Source organism: Leptonotus elevatus, chromosome 7 (genome assembly GCF_054856555.1).
Source record: "Leptonotus elevatus isolate MCC_2025b chromosome 7, RoL_Lele_1.0, whole genome shotgun sequence".
Taxonomy (NCBI): domain Eukaryota; kingdom Metazoa; phylum Chordata; class Actinopteri; order Syngnathiformes; family Syngnathidae; genus Leptonotus; species Leptonotus elevatus.
In genome coordinates this window covers 16,565,114-16,585,849 of record NC_141245.1, presented here as the reverse complement: position 1 = coordinate 16,585,849, position 20,736 = coordinate 16,565,114, and the positions used below count along the sequence as shown (strand labels likewise).

Below are 20,736 nucleotides of genomic sequence, written 5' to 3'. Positions count from 1 at the left end.
CCTGGAAAGCCTAACAATACAAAACTCCTGCCGGGCTGCTGTTAAATATTTAGCACGTGCCTGTCATGAATACAAATGCCGCGCAAATTAGAATCTACAGGCGCGTGACCCCCATATCACACCCGGGGAGCGCGGAGGTGGCGGGGAGGGGGAAGCTGGCTGTGCTTTAAATGTTTTAATTACCGAGGCCACCACGTGGCGCGCCGAAGGACAAGCGACCAAATTCAACCGCTCGTAAACACGGCAGTTTTTTTTTTTTTAACTGTCCACCATCTCATCAGATTAACAATAACATCAATGTTGTTATTAGTATTCGATATAATCCGTGATCCGCGCAAGAATTATGACTGCACAGATCCCCCTCAGTGATTTTGATGTAAGAAAATCCTGTTTGTATTGATTTGCTAACGATCGGCAGCGTTAGCCCCATCTCCTGTCCTTACTTGTGATGAATGGCCTTATTTGTTGTGTTATTATGTTCAACACAATCATGCCAGGAACAGTCAGACCAATATTGAGCCCACACTTCACCACCTCCATTTGTTCCAGGAATGAAAGCTCGATTTTTGGCCCATAATGCACTGCAGGAGTCATTTAAAACAAGGAGAGCAGACCGGCAATTAATTACACTTTTGCTTCAAAGGTCCGTTTTAAAACAGTCCGCTTGCAACTAGCATGAAACCATCCTTTCGATTTGTGCGTCGCCGGGATAATGATTGATTGGAGATGAAGAGTGCCACAGGCTCGCTTTATTTGCTCCTCTCGCCTCCCTATTCATTCAGGTGTGTGCCGCCCACCCCCCACCCCACCCCACGTCGAGACCATTAGTTATGCAAGGCTGCTAAGCACTGAATCACAGTTATGCTCCCCGGGGAAATAAATTTGGCGGAAAATCAGTGTGAGAAGATTTAATTATCACGAGGAGACCTTTTTTTTTTTTCCTCCCCCCCAACTGGAGCACAAACTCAGTCAGCTCCACATGCTACAGCCAAAAAAAAAACAACACCCCAAAAAACTAAATACAAAATACAACCATTGAGGTGCCAGCTCTCTCCTTACCTTCCGTCTCCACTCAATTTGTTTCATTACAAGGGGATAGCCAAGCAATTACTGCTTTATTGATTTTTTTTTTTTTCATTAATGCAATTTTCCTCCTAACCCCTCCCATCCTATCTCGTTCCCCTCCCTTTTATTCCCTCATACATGGTGTGTGTGTGTGTATGATTGGGTGACTGCTGGCCATGTAAATTAGAACCCGATCCCGCTCACCCCATGTGACCTTGTGTACGTGTGTGCGCCTCACACTCCTCCACACACATACACACCAGGGGCCGAACGGACTAGTCCATGCGTCGACTTTACCACTGCACAATGATAATTACAGCTTGAAGTCGATTAATTGCCGATCACGTGTTTTCACATGAACGACACAGGTGAAGCAGTGGTATCTCAAACGTGGAAATATTTGACTGAAAATTACACCAGTGTCATGTTCACTCTATCTGAAATGATGAACTATATATATTTTTATAAAAAAAAGTAAAAGTGATGTAAACACCTGTCTAAAAAGGTATCCGCTACCGCTAGTTGACGAACAGCCTAAATAGTAGTGTTGTAACGATATCCAAACATCACGATATGAACCTCATGATACGATAAAAAATTGAAAAATAAAAATAGTTCACGATACTGTATAAAACTCACTATATATCGTTTTTTTTTTGTTTGTTTTTAACTCATATGGGGGGAAAAAAGCGCAATATTGTGTTTGTACATTTTAACAGCAGTGACAAAAAAAATAGGCTTGGTTATGTCATTGGCTCAGTGGCGTATCATGGTCTATCTATGCAGCTCACAATGCTGTTTGGCTGAAGCAAAGAAAAAGTTGTGCTTTTTGATGGCTATGTTGAAAAATATTTGCTGGTATGACTGATTTATAGGAGTGATAACTGCTGCAGTGGCCAAAACGTCCCTAATTAAAATTAAACTGCGCTCATAAAGTAACCACAAGAGGGTGCTAGAATTGCACAAATAGAATACAACCGAGCCTTTTTAATATCGTCAACAACGATATTGTGGCAATTTTAATATCGCAATATATGCTGTTATCGTTACATCCCTACTAAATAGTCACGTCAGCCGTAAGCGAATTTACTTACAATTTGTAAGTTCACACTGTTCCCATGTAGGTGTTAGTGATGCACCGAAGATTCGGCCACTGAAAATTTTGGGCCGAAAATGAGAAAAATTTGAATTTTCGGTCAAAATAAAATTAGACGAAAAAATATGGCCGAAATAGGATGTTGTGGTAAAAAAAACTGCTGCAAGCAAGCGTATGTATGTTAATTCATGAGCAGTAGCCGAAAGCTAGCGTCTTGAGGCTAACCCGGTTGATGCTATCTCAAATCAGCGGTGAGGAATAATGACAATGGCACAAAGTGTTAGCAAAAAGTAGCATCGTGATCTCCGTTATGGTGTGAATCTGAGTGATATTAAACATTGCTTTTTATTTTTATTTTTTTATTATTTTTTTATTTTTGGGTACTTGACTTGATAATTTTTTTTGCCGTTTCAGTTTCGGCCAAAAGTTTTCATTTCGTTGCATACCTACTCAATGCATCTACGCATGTTTCTGAATGTCCAAATAAAAAAAAAAATATCCATGATGTCATCCATCAATCGACATCAACGCAACTCTCATCATCTATAGCTTTGACTCTATTTCGAGATATTTTGGTCTGTGACTCGACAAACACAATGAAGTTGCATGCAATTGATTCACGCGAGCTTCCATCCCGTCCTCATTCAGCTCTGGTGTGATTGACAGCCCCCTTTTAACCTTGATTGGTAATCGTTTCCCGGGTCACCTTTATCAATTAACCCGTTACCAGTAGTCCAATGTATATTTAGCAAACTTTCGATGAGCCACTGCAGGGCTTTTTTGTAAGGATTTTCAGGATTGTGTTTGGTGAATAAGGATAAGCACTAATAATTGCTGAATTAATCAGGGGCCCCTAAATATTAATTATTTATTTTACAATATATTTTTGACAGTTGTGCGGCATTTTTCCTTTTCATACCAATAATTGGGGCAAATGTTAGTATTGTTCCTCTCTTAAGGATCCAAGTCAGCAAATGCAATAATGTCAGGTATTCCTAAAGATTATCCTGTGTGATTTCCCTACGGGATGCGCCGATACCGGTGCTGCTACTGCATCTGGATCACACTCTAATACTATGCCACTTTATCAGGCTGACATATTCCTTTAGCCATGTGTATAACACGGACGACAAAACTTTTAAACGACTGCAAATTATTCTCTCCAAAATGGACGAACCCCGCTCGGCCGGTGACAAGCACCAAGTTCCTCGATAAAGTCCCATTTTTTGCTTCCTGGTGAAGAAAGGAAGTCGAGAAAGAAGTAGCAGCTATTCTCGCCACAACTCCAAATTCCCTGGTGTGCCAATACTTGTCAATGTATGACCTGCTGGAGAAGGGTCTGACTTTTCTAAAAGTGGAAACATTCTGCCGCCCCCCTCGTGTACGTCTGGACATGATCACACACACGCCAGCAGCGCAGCAGTGGCGCTCGGTGCGCTCTAAGCGGGTGGCCAGACTGCAGTGGTTAGACACACCCGCAAACTGTAGCAGGTCAAAGTGCCGTCATCCTCCTGGGTGGTGCTGGCCGCCAGCGACCCCACTTACCCCCTCCGACTCCCTGTAGGGTCAACATCAGAGGTCACATACGAGCGATTGTGTAGCGACATAAGCACAGGGTCGATTTCCAATGTCCTATAGGAAATACAGTGGAGCCTCAAGTTACAAACTTAAAGGGGAAGCCAACCATAAACATTTCTTGACAATATGTCATATGTGACCTCACAAGTCTAAACCTGACATTCTGATTAATTGAGTTAAGCAGCGAAATCCAGATGATTTTATCCATCTCTCGCTGTCGACTGAAGATGACATCACTGTTGCTCAGGGCTCAGGCAGCGACCAATCACAGCTCAGCTTCAGACTAAAGCTGAGCTGTGATTGGTTGTTACCTGAGACCTGAGCAGGTGTGATGTAATTTTCACGTGACAGCAAGTGGCAAAATGGCCGCACTCTGATATTGATTAAAAACGACTGGATTTTGCTGCTTAAATCATATTCCACAAAGGTAATATTAACCAGAATACCATATTTAGACTAGTGCGACTGCATAGAACATATTACTGTCAATACATTTTTTTTTTGAGTTGGCTTCCCCTTTAGTTGGTTCTGTGACACTGTTTGTAACTTCAAATGTTCATAAATCGAGGTAATGTTTCCCATTGAAATAAATAGAAATGTGATTAATTAATTCCAGCCTCAAAACGAAGTCATTTTTTAAACGGCGTGTGGTTAAAAATAAATAAAATCTAAGAAATAAGTGACAACACATGGAACTAACTTCCTCTTTGCAACATGCGTGGACAGCTATTTAGATGAGATTACATTAAGTGTTCATTGTCTTTATTCAATAAATGATAAAATGGACTTTTTACTGTAGGTACTTAGAAAGTGCTTTACACTGTTTCCTCATTTCACCTGCTGATGATAGCACATAATGAGCAACTGGAGGGACAAGGACACTTCAAATGGTAACAATGACCGGGGATCGAACCCAAACCCGCTACGTTAGGAGTCGACCATTCTACCACGGATCCATACCGCCCCGATAAATAACATAAACACTGTAAATGGTACTTTTTGGTGAAAATGATTTTTAGTGTTCAGAGTAGACTACCACGTCAATAATTTATGGGGGATGCAAAGGTGGAACTTGGGCCTATTCATGCAACTGTTTTGTTGCCAATGATGAAGATGAAGCACAACATAGATCCATCGCTCGTTCATGGCAAGACAATGGAAATAGTACACAAATGGAGGTCATTTTCTATGAAAATTGTTTGTAAAAAGGGACGTTCATAACTGGACATTGAGTCAAACTGTAGCCATCCTAAAATATTTAACAACTCTTTAGACAATGTTTTAAGTTGCAGGAAAAGTGCTATTATTTTTATTATTAGTATTATTGAAGATCATCAAAAATTTGTTTTAACTATTTCTAGTTATATACTTTTTCCATTTTTGTTAATAAGAGTATGAAAACCTAAAAAAATTAGAGTTAATTATTGAAGTCATGTGATAAATTAAAAAAAAAAATAAGAAAAGATTATTAAAAATTAGGGGCGTCAGGCGATTACAATTTTTAATTGTAATTAATCGCATGACTTCACTAGTTAACTCACAATTAATCACACATTTTTAATCTGTTCTAAATGTTCAATAAAAAAATCTAGGTTTTCACACTCTTGTTAACAAAAGTGGAAAAAAATGTTAAACTAATAGAAATAGTTCAAATGAATTTTTTACGTCTATAGCCGTCAATGGCAGTGAATGAGTTAATGACTACATTTGAGGCCTTTTTCCAAATTGTGCCACGTTAAAGAAGTTGTAAGTTTTTTGGGAAGGATACACAAACACTAAACAGATCAGTCACTCATACAAAATATATATTTTTTATATGCAAACGATGTAACTGTTGTTTGCTCATTTGACATGATCCCAGCAAAAAAAAAAGTCAAATATACTTCACTTTAACAAGGTTGTTAGTCTACACGGGAGGTCAGAAGAGGAGGGCTGGGGGCATTTCCCTAATTAATTGTTGCTCAGAAACACACGCACACACACTCACTCTGCCATGACCTTTCCTCATATATTTTGGAGCAGACCGCACACACACATGCACGCAACACTCTTATCCTATAAAAGTGCGAATCAATTAGTGTGAGCGAGTTGCTCGATGGCTACATGTCAAGAAGACTGTCGTGTGTGCATGTTTGTGTGTTCGCTGAGCCCGTTTCCTGGATTCTGATTACATCATTTTGATTGTAAAGAGCTTTCTCCAATTAAGTAATTACGGTAGTTGTTTGGTGTTTCTGTGCTTACACACTTGTTCAAAAAAAAAAAAAAGGGGGGTTAGTAGAGGAATTAGCTGACTGACCAGGAATAAATAAAAAAAATTATATATTTTTTAATGGAAACCGTTGCACGACTTGCATTTGCACGCACACACACACTAGGACACCCTACTATAGTGTCAAGTAATCCCCTCAAATGCTTGTTATTTCTGGTAAAGGGCAAGACTTGATATTCTCATAGCACTGAAATGGCACTGTGATTCATAAAGAACCGCACCGGTCACACTGACACATCGGCCATTATTCTAAAGTGTTACAATCTGCAATCGCCTCAATTTGTTTTTCCTTTCACTGACAACTGACAACTCGTATCCTCGTATGCAAAAAAATAAAAGCAAGTCTAACGTAATCATGGATTTTCAGATGCTTTTTGTTGGCTGCTGATAGAGAAAGTGACTGCGAGCTTCAAGATCTCACCACTCAGCCTTTGAAAGCGTCACTGTTTAACGAGAGTAGTTGATGCTGGCCAGACGCTGGATATCACCTATAAGTATATTTGATGATAAGCAATGATACAATACATTTAGTCCGGATTGTAATTATCTGTTTAATATTTGTCAGTACAAGGTCATTTGGCAACATTAAATATGTAAACCCTGATTAACAGCTTCATTACGTAGATTTTGGTCAACTATTTTCGAGCCTTGTGGTTTTCAAGGAGGTGTCACAGAACTTTAGCGGTGATGGAGCAGCTTGAGAAAATAAAGAAAAACAATGCAATGGTTTAATTTGTCATAATATAACACGCTCAACTTGAACACTTGTATCTTAAATCACCTTTCCCCTTTGAAATGAATGGATATGTCATTAATTCGTTCTAGCACATTGTGCTCCTTCTGGTGTGTGCACCATGGCAACCAAGGGGCAGTATACACACACAAAGGGGAGTTTAGCTCTGTAACTAGAAGTAATGTGTTTTCTGTTTCTGCAGAGGATAAAGAATATATACCTTTGAGAATTATTATATTGTCTGACTACATGAGTTTCTCCAAAAGTTGAAATATCAATCGCTTAAAGGGTTTTAACACCGCGCCCTAGATGATATTCGTTAGCACGTCTGTAGCATTTTGCATTGTGCGTTAGCATGGGGCTAACGGGCAAGTGACAGCAAACAACATTGGAGTCTCTCTTTATTTTATTTTTTTAAAGATTTTTTAAAAGATTGTTTTGTTTTTTTAATTTATTTGTATTTTATTTTATTTTGTATGTGGGTGAGTATGTGCGTGTGTGCGTGGGGGGGGGGGGTGCGTGTGAGTGTATACTCATTTGTTCACCTAAAACCTATTAAAAATCCCATACCGTTCACCTAAACCGAATACTTCAGAATCCAGCTAGTCGTGAGGTTGTCAGGAGACCCGAGGAAGGATCAAAGAAAATAAAGGAAAGTGAAATCCAGCACCGACCAGACATTACCTACTACCCACCGGGTTACCAAAGATTTTTATTCTTGAAGAATTTTCCAAACTGCTGCTTGTTGGAGAGTGGGTTGGGTTTAGTTCACTGCTACCATCTAGCGCTTGTATCTCAAATGTTTGCTTACAAGTCAAAGCAAAAAAAATAATATAAGAACAAAAATGCTGTGTGATGGCTTGTATCTTGAAAAACTTTTATTAGTTGGGTCATTTGTGAGTATAGGTACTGTCACTTTGTTGTTAAACTTCAGTTTGGGCAATGGCACTATAGATCCATTGAATTTCCTCCACTAGGGGACTTGTCTTGTAGCGATTTTTATTTGTTAATTGTTGCTGAAATAAGGTTAATCTATTTTACATTAAGCCTTAAAAAGAGATATTTGGATTTTTTTATGATGAAATTACTGTATCAATGACTATCAATAACTAGCTAAGTTTCATCAAAAGTCCATCTGCTGTTATGTCCCTCGGAATAGAATTGTATTTTAGCACAAAAGATATTTGGCAAGCTAAATGAGTGACGGAAGCAGCGAGTCGGTCACGATGTGGAAGGAGATAGCAGAAGCACGGCAGCGCGTGACTGCCGTGTCATCCTGTCATTAGCAGCTTCTATGCCTCCTTAATTCATCATTGCGTCCCTTTTATTGACTGGAGAGTGGGAGATCACTATCACAAGGGGTGAGCATGTGGGGGCCCGTATGTGACATTCAGTCACCAGCTGCATTTCATTTCCTGATGCCAAATAGATAGCATATAAAATATCACATCAACATATCGCATGATCTTCTCAAAGTCAAATAATGCTCATGGGTACCTGGTTGGAACCCAAACATTTGTGAGCGATTACAACAGGTGCGTTTAATTTTTTGAGGGCATTATAAGCAGGCCACAATATGATTGGCTCCTTGCAGAGTTGAGTAAATGAGACACCTGTTTGAGGTGAATTGCCTTAACTTAATTCCCTTTTTTTTTGTCTCAGCAAGCAAAGAATAGTTATGCATGGAGAAGGAAGTTAAGCAAAAGAAACACTGCAAACATACAGTAGATGTGATTTGCTCACTCCATTTTCAATTTATTATTGTGCTTGTAGTTGACTTTGGTTTCAAACTGCACTGCATCATACCAAGATGAAATGACAAACACAGTAACAATATTGTTTGCATCATATCTGATTTCGTCAAGCTAATGTGAGCATTTTAATCTTTGCTGACTGTTTGGATTTGAAATGCATTCTAAGTGTACCTAATGATGTGATCTGTTAGCATTGTGGATTATAGAGGGGTAATTGATGACTGTGCACATAATGTGTGTGTGTGCGTGTGGTCTTGTGAGAACACACATTAAAGTGTCTTAGCCACCTGCTCTGTCATTGGACATCTCACTCACACACACACACACTCGTGTGCACAGTGGCACACAATTGGAAAAGCGTACATATATATGTGCATGCAGTCCTCAGGGACACACTTGAGACATCTGGCTTCGCCTGTCTCTGTTTTCCTTCATTCTGTGCTGGCCTGTTGACCCCGGCCAACCACAGGCAGCAGCGGCACATCTTGTCACTGTTGCAAAGTCATCAGTGCTTCTGAGATGAAACCCATTTGCAATCATATTATTTTAGAACTTTTTTTTTTTTTTTATAATATCCATCCTCCTACTCTCCTATTTTTTTTTGCTTCTCTATGCTGTTTTTTTTTCTTTTCTGTTGCAGTCGATACCTGAAGCTGCTGGCTATTAGCTATGCAAATATTGCCATGCAGCTTTGGCCTGCCAGCTATCAATTGAAATCAGCAAATCGATGGGCCTAATAGCTGCTCATTAGCCACTTGATGCATTTGCAGGGCTGAACATCAGGAGCTGTCAGCGGCCCCGTAATCAATACACTCTAAAAGTATTAGCCTAGCAAGGCCAGCACCAAACACCTTTTTAATGAATCAACTTGTCTGCACAGACAGAGGAGCACTTTTGACTTTTCAGTGCTTCTTGAGGTTACTGTTGTCAACAGACAGTTTGCTTTCTTTTTTGTTGGTGGTTTTTATTAGCTGTTGCTGCAGTCTGGCCTGCAGTCCATATTTTTAGCGCCCTGCTAAAAATAATTATTATTTTAAAAGATTTAGGAGGGGGCATCTTAGGGTTGTGACACCCCTGGCAATAATAATAAATTGGTTTTATATTAGGGGTGTCGAAATTAGTGTGTTCATTTTGAGTTCATTTAATGTTCCTTTAACGGCACAAAAAAAAATTAACATGTGATTAATGACTGCCCCTTACTTGGAAAGCCTGTACTGGGGGAATTCCAGTCGCAACAAAATAGACACATCCACATCAAGATTTAGCAGTAATACATTTAATAATAATGCATATATTTGTGGAGACTGGGGTCAGGTTGTATTTTACAATTAAAAAAATGTGTAGAATTTCACAAGTTACTTCATGTTAAAGATTAGATCTTCTTAATATGAAAAGAAAAATGCACCGAGCATTCAGCAATGTCGTACAAATCAATTATGCCATCCAGTAGCAGAAAAATGATCTCAACACAAATCAATACCACACTTGTTTTTTACAGTGCAGTACATATTTTTTTACTCATTCACTCCCAGCCATTTTCACTAAAGCAGTCCACTTCACTCCCGGCTGTTTTACTGGATTTTGACTGATTTTGCAAGGCCCACAGAATATTGTGTTCTATTGCTATAAAAACATGGAACCTACCAAAAGAAAGATTAGAGTCTCGTCTTTCACCATTTTGCAGCAATTAGCATTAGAATAAATTAAAGTTTAATCATTATTCACAAATCTATTTAGAAATGTGAGTAATGAGGATTTTTTTTCAACATGGCCCCTGGTTGATCTCTTTTAAGCAATGCTGCCACCAACTTATATGTCTACCTGTTTCCATTTTGCAGCAATTAGCATTATAATATAGCTAACTTTTCATCATTATTCACAAATCTATTTAGAAATGTTTATTTTTATATTTTTTTTCAACATGGCCCTGGTTCATCTCTTTTGCTCTGCTGCCACCTGCTGGCTGTTTGTGTAATAACTACCATTTCTTAAACCGTTCTTTGCAGTTGAGAGGCTGCATCAAAGCCTTCTGTATGCTCTAGCAGAAAAAAAATTAAAACAATTAAAAAACATATAAATACGTCTTTGGAACACTTAAAATGTATTTGGGAGCAAATTAGTAAATTTTAACTCAATTGTGTGAATTGCTATGAAATTACTGTATCAATGACTAAAAGATGCAGCCATATTTCTATTAGTTAATTTTTTTCTACTTTTTTTGTTGAGTATGAAAACAAAAAAAAATTATTGTACATTTTATTGTACATTTAGAACAGATATAAAATTTGCGATTAGTCATGAGTTAACTATCAAAGTCATGCGATTAATTCCAATTTTTAAAAAATTGCGCCTGACGCCCCTATTTTTTGGACCCTTGCATACTCGCTTATTTACTTTTTTTTGTCTTTTTTTTTTTACAATATTTTTTTAATACTTTTAATTTATTTATTTAGTTATTTTTTTGGGTGCCGCTTAAATGGCGGTTTATCCAGGTTTTTTTTTTTTCAAGACACCACAGGCATGAGTTAGTGGTGCAGGCATGAATTAGTGGTGCAAATCTGACCCGATTATCACTGTGCGCGCACCCCGCTGGGAACTGTTTTCATTTTTGGGAAAATGGCCTGATATGCCTCCTTTAAATACGTTGGTTGGTCCTGACACATGCACTGGAGCAGCCTGTTGTCGAGGCCTTCAGAACAGGCCTGCAGACATTACTGCTTCGTCCAGGGTGCTCCTGTGCATTAGAGGACCTCTCTTCCGCATCCAGCACATCGCCCTGCTAAGCTTAACCCAGCGGTTTGATGCCAAGTATTGCGAGAAGTCCGCGTGTGTGCATGTGTGAGCTCGAGGCTTACACAAACAGCAGCCGCTCGCCTACAGGTAAGACCCACGGGAGACCAATGGAGAGAGAAAGAAGAGCGACGATCTCTTAAAGCGAGATTCCCCAGGCGTTGTCGCCGTCATATTCGCTAATGAAGCGCGAGCTAGAAAATGACTAAAGGAGATGGTAAACAACTCGTCGTCGTCGTCATGTGTCGGTGCCTCATGCATCTGGGCTCCGGGAATGGGGAGCATGTGGGCGTATGGGGGGGTGGGTCTCGGAGGTGGAGGCTGGCAGCGGGGCAGTTGGCCGCTGGTGCAGAGAGAGAGAGAGTGAGGAAGAGGAGGAGGGAGGGGGTACAGCAGAGATAAATCATTAGAGAGCAGGTTATTGGAAATGCAGAGAGATAAAAGAGTAAAGAAGCCAGTAATTGCCTTAAAGATCAGACTACAAAGCATTACTTTGGATTTTACAAGACCAGCCAGCAACAAAAGAGCGGTAATTTATGAGCTCGTTGTAAAAGAATAGCATAATTACATTAAAAATTAATGCTAATGAGGGCTAAAATGGGGAAGGTGCTTATTATGAAAGTTTGTATTCATCTTCCCTGGGCTGAGTGATGGCTAGTGGCTTGATTAATGGCTTAATTTCTATCAATTAGTAGGCCCAAAAAAAAAAAAATCTCCACTGAGACGAGCCTAAATTGAGCGGTGAATTACATCTTTACAGCTGCACAGGGAGACACTTAATTGAAACCTGGGATTTTGCTGCATGAGCATGTGTTTCTAGGCCTGTGCGTGGGTTACTAACTGAAGTCATAAAAATAAGCATGTATGTTAAGGATTTTGGTCACTGGCAAGCGACTGGTAGTCATCAAATAAAAATATTTTGAGGTCATTCTCAAATGTCAGCTTTTCACTAGGCAGTATTTTGTTTTTCTTCATTAGGGGCTGAAACAGCGGATGGTTACAGATTAAATATTTCTTATATTTCTGAATTTTCGTCATAAGTGTAGTTGGATGTAGTCAAACTATTTGGACATGGCGAAATATCAGTCGATAGAAGAAACTTCCAGAAGGTTAGCTTGCGAACTGAATTGTGTTGCTAACATTAGCCAAAATATTTGCTGCTTGCATGAACAGTGTGTGCTTGCAGTTAATTTATTTAAAAAGTGTGGGAGGTTGACCAATGTTACAGCATAGCGTATACTTAATACAATAGATATGAAGTTAAATAGAAAGTATCAACTTTCAAAGGCACCTTATGGTGACTCACATATATCTTTTGATCTAGCCTGCCATGCACATCTAAAAAAAAAAAAAAAACCTTAAAGGAACTCTTATAACAAGGCCTAAAACATTTAAGCTACTAATTGTTGTAGTTATAAAAATTGTTGAATCAAATTGTAAAGTGTTACTGTGTTACGTGTGACTTATTGTTACAGAGAGCACCGATTCTGTTTCCGCAAGCGCCAGAGGCTAAAGCCAAACTTTGGCAGGGTTTTTACATGAGAGATTCAAATTATTGCAAACATCCCCCAACCAGATGCCGTTACTTCACACTGGAATTATTCACCTCAAATGTGGGCATTATTATTTGTGTTGATACCACTTTTTGTTTGGGCCTCATTCGAGCTGATGTTATTGAATATACAGTACTCTGATATCATGCAGTGAATTTGAACCTCTGTCTTTTAAATGAGTAAATATAATGTCCATTCAAGATTGACTGCAGTTTTTTTTTATAGCTCTCAATAAAACAAGCACTTATTTATTCAGCTCCCCTCAGCCACAATTATTTGGGATTAATCAGCACTAGCGGTAAATTAAGATGTGCCGTGCTTCTAAATGACACGTTGTGCAACAAAGTCAAGTGTTGCACAGGCCCGCTGAGTGCCTGACATGCGCTGTTGAACAGTTCCCTCTTGTGGCCACACACTGTCAAATGATTCCTTCCAAGGCTTTAAAGGTGACGGGTTCCAAATCAAGCCGCCATTGGCTTGTTTGATTTTCTCTGCCGCTCTTGTGCTCTTAATCAATGAGGCGGACAAACAGCTATTTAGAGACAACAATAGCATATTGATCCGCTTGTCAACGTGGCTGTCTGTCCAACTCGTCTCACTAATGACTCCCACTTTTACTTGTGGACAAATGGAAGAGCACATTCTCGCACCCGTTCACTTTTACTACCAGCGGTTGAACAGTGGAGAGGTCCTGGATTGTTCTTCCCGTGCGTCCTCCCACATTCAAGAAACTAAATTGTTTTGTATAGTGGATTTGAGATTTGTAGATTTTATGTTTAGTCCTAGTTTGTTGATAATTGTACGCCGTCTTTCGAGTCACAAAACACCGCTCACACACTCTAAAAACAGTTGGTCAAAAATAACCCATCAATGGGTCAAAAATCCTCTACTTGGGTTTATTTGACTCAACTTTGAGTCAAGAAATGGTCAAGAAAGTTGCGTCAAATTGACCCATAAAGTGGATCGCTCCATTTTTTACCCATAATTGGGTTACTTTTGACCCAACTGTTTTTAGAGTGCATAATCACACAATCTGGCCTCGTTCCTAACTAGAAAGACAACTATCTGTGCGTTTTCAATGATACAGTGATACAGAAAATATTTACCGCACCAGGGGAATTCAGACGTCAAGGTGAGCACTGTTGTTTAATGTATCGGCTCCCATTTCCTATGTTCCTACCCGTGGTAATGTCTGTTGACTAGACACACAAGATCGCTCTCCCTCTCTCAATTTCCTCTCACCGCTGTCACACAAAGCAAGCCTAATGCGCTGACAGTTAAATTCATTTGTCAGATAACGTGTCAATATTAAATATCAACTTTGACCTCGCCGAGCTGCCGAGTGCGCTCACCCCCAGCTCTGCTATTGATTTTTCGGTCCGCCTCCGAGCTCACCGGGCCGCGCTCTCAAGTCCATTATGTGTGATTTTCTTCGTGAAATACATATCTTGGCCGCTGACATCTGACAACAGCATGTCAGTCATCTTATCTACCCATACAAAAAATAAATAAATTGAGGTCCTAATGGATGGAATTTCTGCCAAGTTGGAAGAGCGTATGTGTGTGGATTTGACATTGATTTAGTCCACACGGTGGACCAGTGGTTAGGACATCAACCTTATAGTTGAGAGGTCCCGGGTTCAAATCTTGGCTGAGGCTGTTCCCAAAACATGCATGTTAGATTCATTGAACACTCCAAATTTTCCTTAGGTGTTATGTTAATGTGAGTGTCAATGTATGTGAACCTGCAATTGGCTAGCGACCAGTTTGTTTGTTCACCCGTTTAGAACGGAATGGAATGAATAGTTTTCATGCACATCCATGTTGAATTGTTGGCTGTTTATTGACTTTTATCAAGCTCAATTGATTGTCATTCACTTGCTCTTTTTTACACAGCATTTAAATCAAACCCAAGTTTTGCTTGGGTGCCATAATGAACCTTGATAGCATGTTTGTGTGTTTATGTGTGTAAGAGAGAAACTGAGACAAATATTCATGTATTCATTAAACACCCCCGCACCGCGATGATGTGTTGTGACACTCGTCCTGTTACAGATAATGGGTTGATTTAATTCCTGCTACTGTCTAAGCTCTTGCGTGTGAGTGAACTACTACATATATAAGTGTGAACTTTCAAGTTGAGCACAATCTCTTCATGATCTCTGACAAATTCTCCATAGGAAATAATCAAAGTATTTCTTGAGTCAAGCTGTAGCCATCTGTAGCGGTCAAGTCAGTGTTTACACTTCTGTGATATTATTATAATAAACGATGAAACAAGCATACATAAGTGTCAAATGCTAGCAGCTAACCTTAGTTGGTTACACTAAGGGGGCTGTAGCATCTAGCTAGTTGCAGCTAGCTTCCTAGTGGCAAACACTTTTAGCCTCTTGAGGCTCTTATAGCAGCTAATGGCTAATATTAGCAATCCACCTCACTACTTGGACACATATAACCAATTACCTCCTAGCTATTCGCTAACTAATGTTAGTGGATGACTTTAGTCAATTACACTAAGGGGGCTGTAGCATCTAGCTAGTTGCAGCTAGCTACCTAGTAACAAACACTTTTAGCCACTTGAAGCCTTGTATAACAGCTAATGGCTAATGTTAGCAATCTACTTCACTACTTGGAGACATATAGCCAATTACCTAGTGCTTGACCATAGCTGGTTACACTCAGGGGGCTATAGCTACCTGGTGGCAAACACTTTTAGCCACTTGAGTGCTTGTATAACAGCTAATGGCTAATGTTAGCAATCTACCTCACTACTTGGACACATATAGCCAATTACCTCCTAGCTTTCCGCTAACCAATGTGAGTGCTTGACCTTAGTCGGTTACACTAAAGGGGCTGTAGCATCTAGCTAGTTGCAGCTAGCTACTTAGTGGCAAACACTTTTAGCCACTTGAGGGCTCGTATAGCAGCTAATGGCTAATGTTAGCAATCAACCTTACTGCTTAGACATATATAGCATCTAGCCAATGGCCTCCTAGCTTTTTGCTAACTAACATTAGTGCTTGACCTCATTAAAGGTGCGTTTAGCAGTTAGTTTTAAGCAACACACCACAAAAATGTAATTGTCCTTCATTTGATTAGGTAGTGTATATAAAAATTAAGTGCTATAAATGACAGCACTATAAATGACATCTGATTAACTGAGAACAAGTTTGTTTTTTAATTTTTGCTCTCAAGTCAAAGCACAAAAAAAAATCTGAGCAACACTCTTAAGTCAAAGTACCACTGTGTCAATATGTCCCTTTTAGAATGTTAATTGAAAGATCTTTAGAAATCATATGTGGTGTTGATAGCCATTAAGTTTGTCACCAACTTCAGAATATTTTCCCCCAAAGTTGAGATAAAATTTCAAGTTTTCCAGCGTTTGGATTTTTGGGGTATCAGAACGATACTGCACGTGCCTAGTGTGGGCATACTTGTGCGAGTGACTTTTTCAACAATTGAGCGCTTATTTTGACAACACCGCCCAAATAGTCGCACGCGTTCAAGATTGACAGATGGAGAGATGGGAGAGTGCAGGGGAGGACGGATGGACGCAGGAGCGAGGGATGGATATTGACGGATCGGTTTCATGATTGACAGCCACACAATAACGACACTGTTCATAGTTGTTGTTGTCCCCCCCCTTCCGATTGCAAACTTTCCTTTTTGGTAATTCCTCCTACGCTTGTAAAAGCTGCACTTCTTGAATGATGTATTGTGTGATATGCACAGTCCTGACGTGTTTATATGCAGGAGTCATTTGCTGGAAGCCCTTTCCTGTCTTTGAGCGTGATTGGACAAACCGCAGCAACAACAGTCTGTGATCCACGAAAACTCTATGAAACCTAATCCCATTTTGTCTCCCTAATGAAATTCCATTGCAGCCAGTTTGTGTTCATATTTGTGATTATTTTACAATGCATTATTCCCGGTGTAATTTACTCTCATCTTGTTAGCATTTATTTGCCTTCTTGGAGGGGCCGCAGCGTGCCCTTGGTGGCGCACGAGTGCTCTCCCTTAAAGATTAAAATAACATCCCATATGTCACATTACGCGTCAGGAAGCGTTATGCAGACCGATCACATGCAATGAAGCGGGCTCATTCCGAACAGAAATCCGCCGCCGCCGCCGTTCAGAATATGACGAGGGGCCGGTGACCCCGTGCGGGTGCTTTTTCTTCACACACTTCCTCCCTTGCTTTTTTTTTTTTTTCAGAGGGAACTTCTCTGGAGGAGCAAGTGCGAAGGATAAAGGACATCGAGGCCATCGAGGCCGACTCCTTTGTTCCACAGGCTTTCAAATCATCCCGGGACGATATCAAGGTGCAGTTGCGGCCCTTTTTTGCTCCCTCATTCAATTCTGCAACAAATCAAACGTCCCCATTCAGACAAACGGGTGCGTCCTGCATCTGTCACCCTCTCAGATGGAGACCAAACACATAAGTCATTATTGAAATGTTCCACCGATTTGATTTGTCGTAGCTCTTTGAGAAGACAACATGTGACAGAGATCTTGTGTTCACTTAGAGGACGTTGGCCAAGGTCAAGAGCCACAATAACATTGACCTCCACCAGGGAGCTTGATGTCGCTGTCCTTTCACAACCGAGTACATCATACGGAGCCCCTAAAGTCTCATTAGGTTGAGGGAAAAAAATTCTCGTCCTAACTGGGAATTATCTTGTTCTAATGAAAACGTTTTCTTGTTTGGGTGAAAAACTAGCCTTAACCAACTATAAAGCATCGGATGTTCTAAATGTCTCTTGGATACAGCATAATGGGTGGCAACTTGCATGGAAAGCAGCAACTTCCCATGTTAAAACGAGAAGATTTTCTTTTCCTAATGAGGAACCTATTTATTTTTTTTTAATCCCCATGTCACATTAAAGTCTCCATAGTATGGAGAAATTTAAAAACAAAAAAAACCCATAAACAGCACCAGAATACCTTTGATGTACCATTACTTTTCATGAAATGAAATGAAAAAAAAACCCCATATTATTTTATTTAATAGAAATTGGATCATTAAAGTTAGTATTGTACCATATATTGCTTAACTTTTGCACATCTATATAAACAGAACATTTTTGCAAAATCAAGTTTAATCAATCATTTTCATTTGCAAAAAAAAAAAAAAACTAATTGTGCCATTGTGCTAACTATTTTAACTGTTTAGGAACTATAATTGAGCTAATACAAAAAAAACAATGAGCTCTCTTACAGGGTAAAATTTATATGTACAACATTTACCTTTTTTATGAATTTCCTTCTGCATTGAAGCTCAACTGCTATCGACATTTAACCAAACGTTCTCAAATGTATCAAACCTAATTAGGTTTGATCATTATTATTTGAACCAATTGTGACTTTCAATCTTGGGTAGAAAATGTGAGACTCCCATGGAATGAGGAAACATTGAATTGTCCAATAATTTGCTCTCAAGCTATTTTGTACGCTTCATATTTCTTAATAATTTGTAACAGATCGATCACCAGGGAACTGTTCACTATTGTTGATTAGTGGAAACAAATATTAAATCAACCTAATTTGGACAAAGGTTTCTGCCCGACGGCGGTGATATCTTTTACTGTACATTTCATTTAATTTGGAATTTTTTAAGTTGCGTTGCAAAGGAGTGGAACAGTTACCAAATTTAAGCTCATTGGAAACTTTCCATTGGAATTCGAGTAACTGAAAAATGGAAATGGAAACATTTTACTGATAAGAATATTTGCTCCTTGGCTAATGCTTATTAGCACATGCTTGACTTCAGTGTGCAGCCAAACGTCAGTAGAAGCTTCCAAATTGTAAACATTTGCTCTGGGCCTGCTCAACGCACGCTTTGAAACATGTATGCACTTGGCAACATGTCCAGCTTGATGGCGACTTTAGCAGATGGAGGACAGCCTGTCTTTTTTTTGTTTTTTTGTTTTTTTGCAGCAGCATTTAGTTGCATCAGAATAGCTCTGAGTCATGATTTTAACTAATGCAAGTGGAAAGGGTGGCTCAAGTGTCTTACAGTAGCAATATAACCATTACAAAATCCTCATAACAAAAGAGATTAAGTTGCCATTACATGAAATGAAGCATTTAAAAACAATGTTTTTTTGTTTTCAGTTTTTAGCTACATTTCAGAGGCAAAATGCTAATGCATAAAAGCAGTTTTGCACCACTGCAAACACAAAAAGGCAGTAAACTGTCAGTGTCAGTTAAAAGTAGCATCATTTTCTTTGTAAATGAAAACTTTTTAATATTATTATTATTATTATTATTATTATTAAACTGCTATTTGGGTGAACTTGATATTGTGGCTATATGTCGTGTTCATTTTGTTCAAACAGCTCCATGCATGAAACAGACTTACACTGCCACCTGGTGGACAAATGTAGATTTTTAACTAAACCCATACACTAGTGGTTGGAATTAGTCTGAGCTGTTTATGTATTGGGCATGTCAGTGGGGCTTTATTCATTTATTTATTTATTTTCATTTATTATAAGCTAACAGGTTTTGGCCTAATGATAACAACTACCGCATCATAAAGTTTGGGGGGGGGGTTTTTTGGGCCATGGCCACTAAAAAAAACCTGGAAAAACTGAAATGGTTTTAATGGGATGATTTATTCCTTCCGCCAACCATTTCTATTTTTCTTGTCAGACTGAGCCTGCAGTGAAGCAGGAATCGGACAGGACGGACTACGTGGACCTCAGTTTCCCCCTGTCCATCGTCTACAACGACAGCGACACGTTGGCTCATCCCGCTGTAAGCGGTCACCGTGACAACCCCTCACGACGCACTCCCAAATCCTCTTTGTCCCGCACGTCTTGTTTGTCAGTGAACGTGGGCACCTGTGCATAGTGTCACAGTGCATCACATAGTAGGATCCTTAGTGTGTGTGTGTGTGTGTGTGTGTCACATACCCTCTTTCAATCACCTCCTCCTCTGCAGAGCAATGATGACAAACGAGAAGGGAAACTTTCAACTGCACTAATGCTCCCTGGGGCTTCCCACTCATCTATCTCCAGCGGGCAAACTATGTTATTTCCTGACGTATGCAGATCTTCCCCTCACACACACACATAAACACACACGATATATACGCACACAAGGCCCCGCGACAGGTTGATGTATGGTACCAATATGCCCCAGGCGGGCCTCGGCCTCAGCTCCACTCCCTATTAGAACAGATGAGTCACATTAGGCCAGCGCATATACTGTCACCATGCACGCACGTACGCGGCCTCATTAGGAGTGCGACACGAGCGCGGGGCCGACAGACAAGAACTCACCCGTGTCGGACGAAATAGCACGGTCAAAAACAAGCAGCGTCAGATTGGGGGTGACGGATTGACATTTTGCTCACACACACACAGACGACACATGCAAGTGCAAGAACAACACATTTCAGCGTACAACCTTTAGTTGTGTTAGAGTTCTAAAAACTGACCAACCCTATTTGCTCCCTTTAAGGAAAACATCATCACTCTAAAGTGCAGTGTGAAAAATACAAATTTGTTCTTTGTGCATTCTGTCTCGCACAGCTGTTCATGGACAAAGAGAAGGCTGAGGAATTGTGGCTCAACAGGCTTATTTCGCTACGACAAGAGAGGCTGATGGGAAGTCCTGTGTCCTAACCAGGGAACGCCGGGAGTTCCGTCCTATTCTCAGGACACCTTTTTGTTTCATCTGGATTTAGGGGATGTCACATTCTTCACAGAATTGTTGCTTCCTTAAGTACCTGTTCTCATGAAACCTTGTGAGAATTTAATGTAATCTGAATTAAACCATATTGAAATTAAGATGGATTTCTGTTTTTTTTTTTCAAGTTAGTATTGTCTTATTAAGGAAAAAGAACACTCCCAATTAGAATGAGATGGGAGGAGTAAGATGGCCGCCCTATG

General features: G+C 39.8%; 1 protein-coding gene across 2 annotated transcripts in view; it reads left to right on the top strand.

Moving 5' to 3' along the window:
* rsrc1 (arginine/serine-rich coiled-coil 1) overlaps positions 1-20,634 on the top strand; it is a 127,758-nt gene extending 107,124 nt beyond the window's left edge. For both annotated transcript variants that reach the window (XM_086081051.1, XM_086081052.1), the window contains exons 8-10: positions 17,054-17,160; positions 19,493-19,597; positions 20,377-20,634. In XM_086081051.1, coding sequence (XP_085937177.1) covers positions 17,054-17,160; positions 19,493-19,597; positions 20,377-20,469 — 305 coding nt within the window. In that variant the 3' untranslated portion in view covers positions 20,470-20,634. The remainder of the gene's footprint in view (positions 1-17,053; positions 17,161-19,492; positions 19,598-20,376) is intronic.
* Positions 20,635-20,736: the final 102 nt, after the last annotated feature.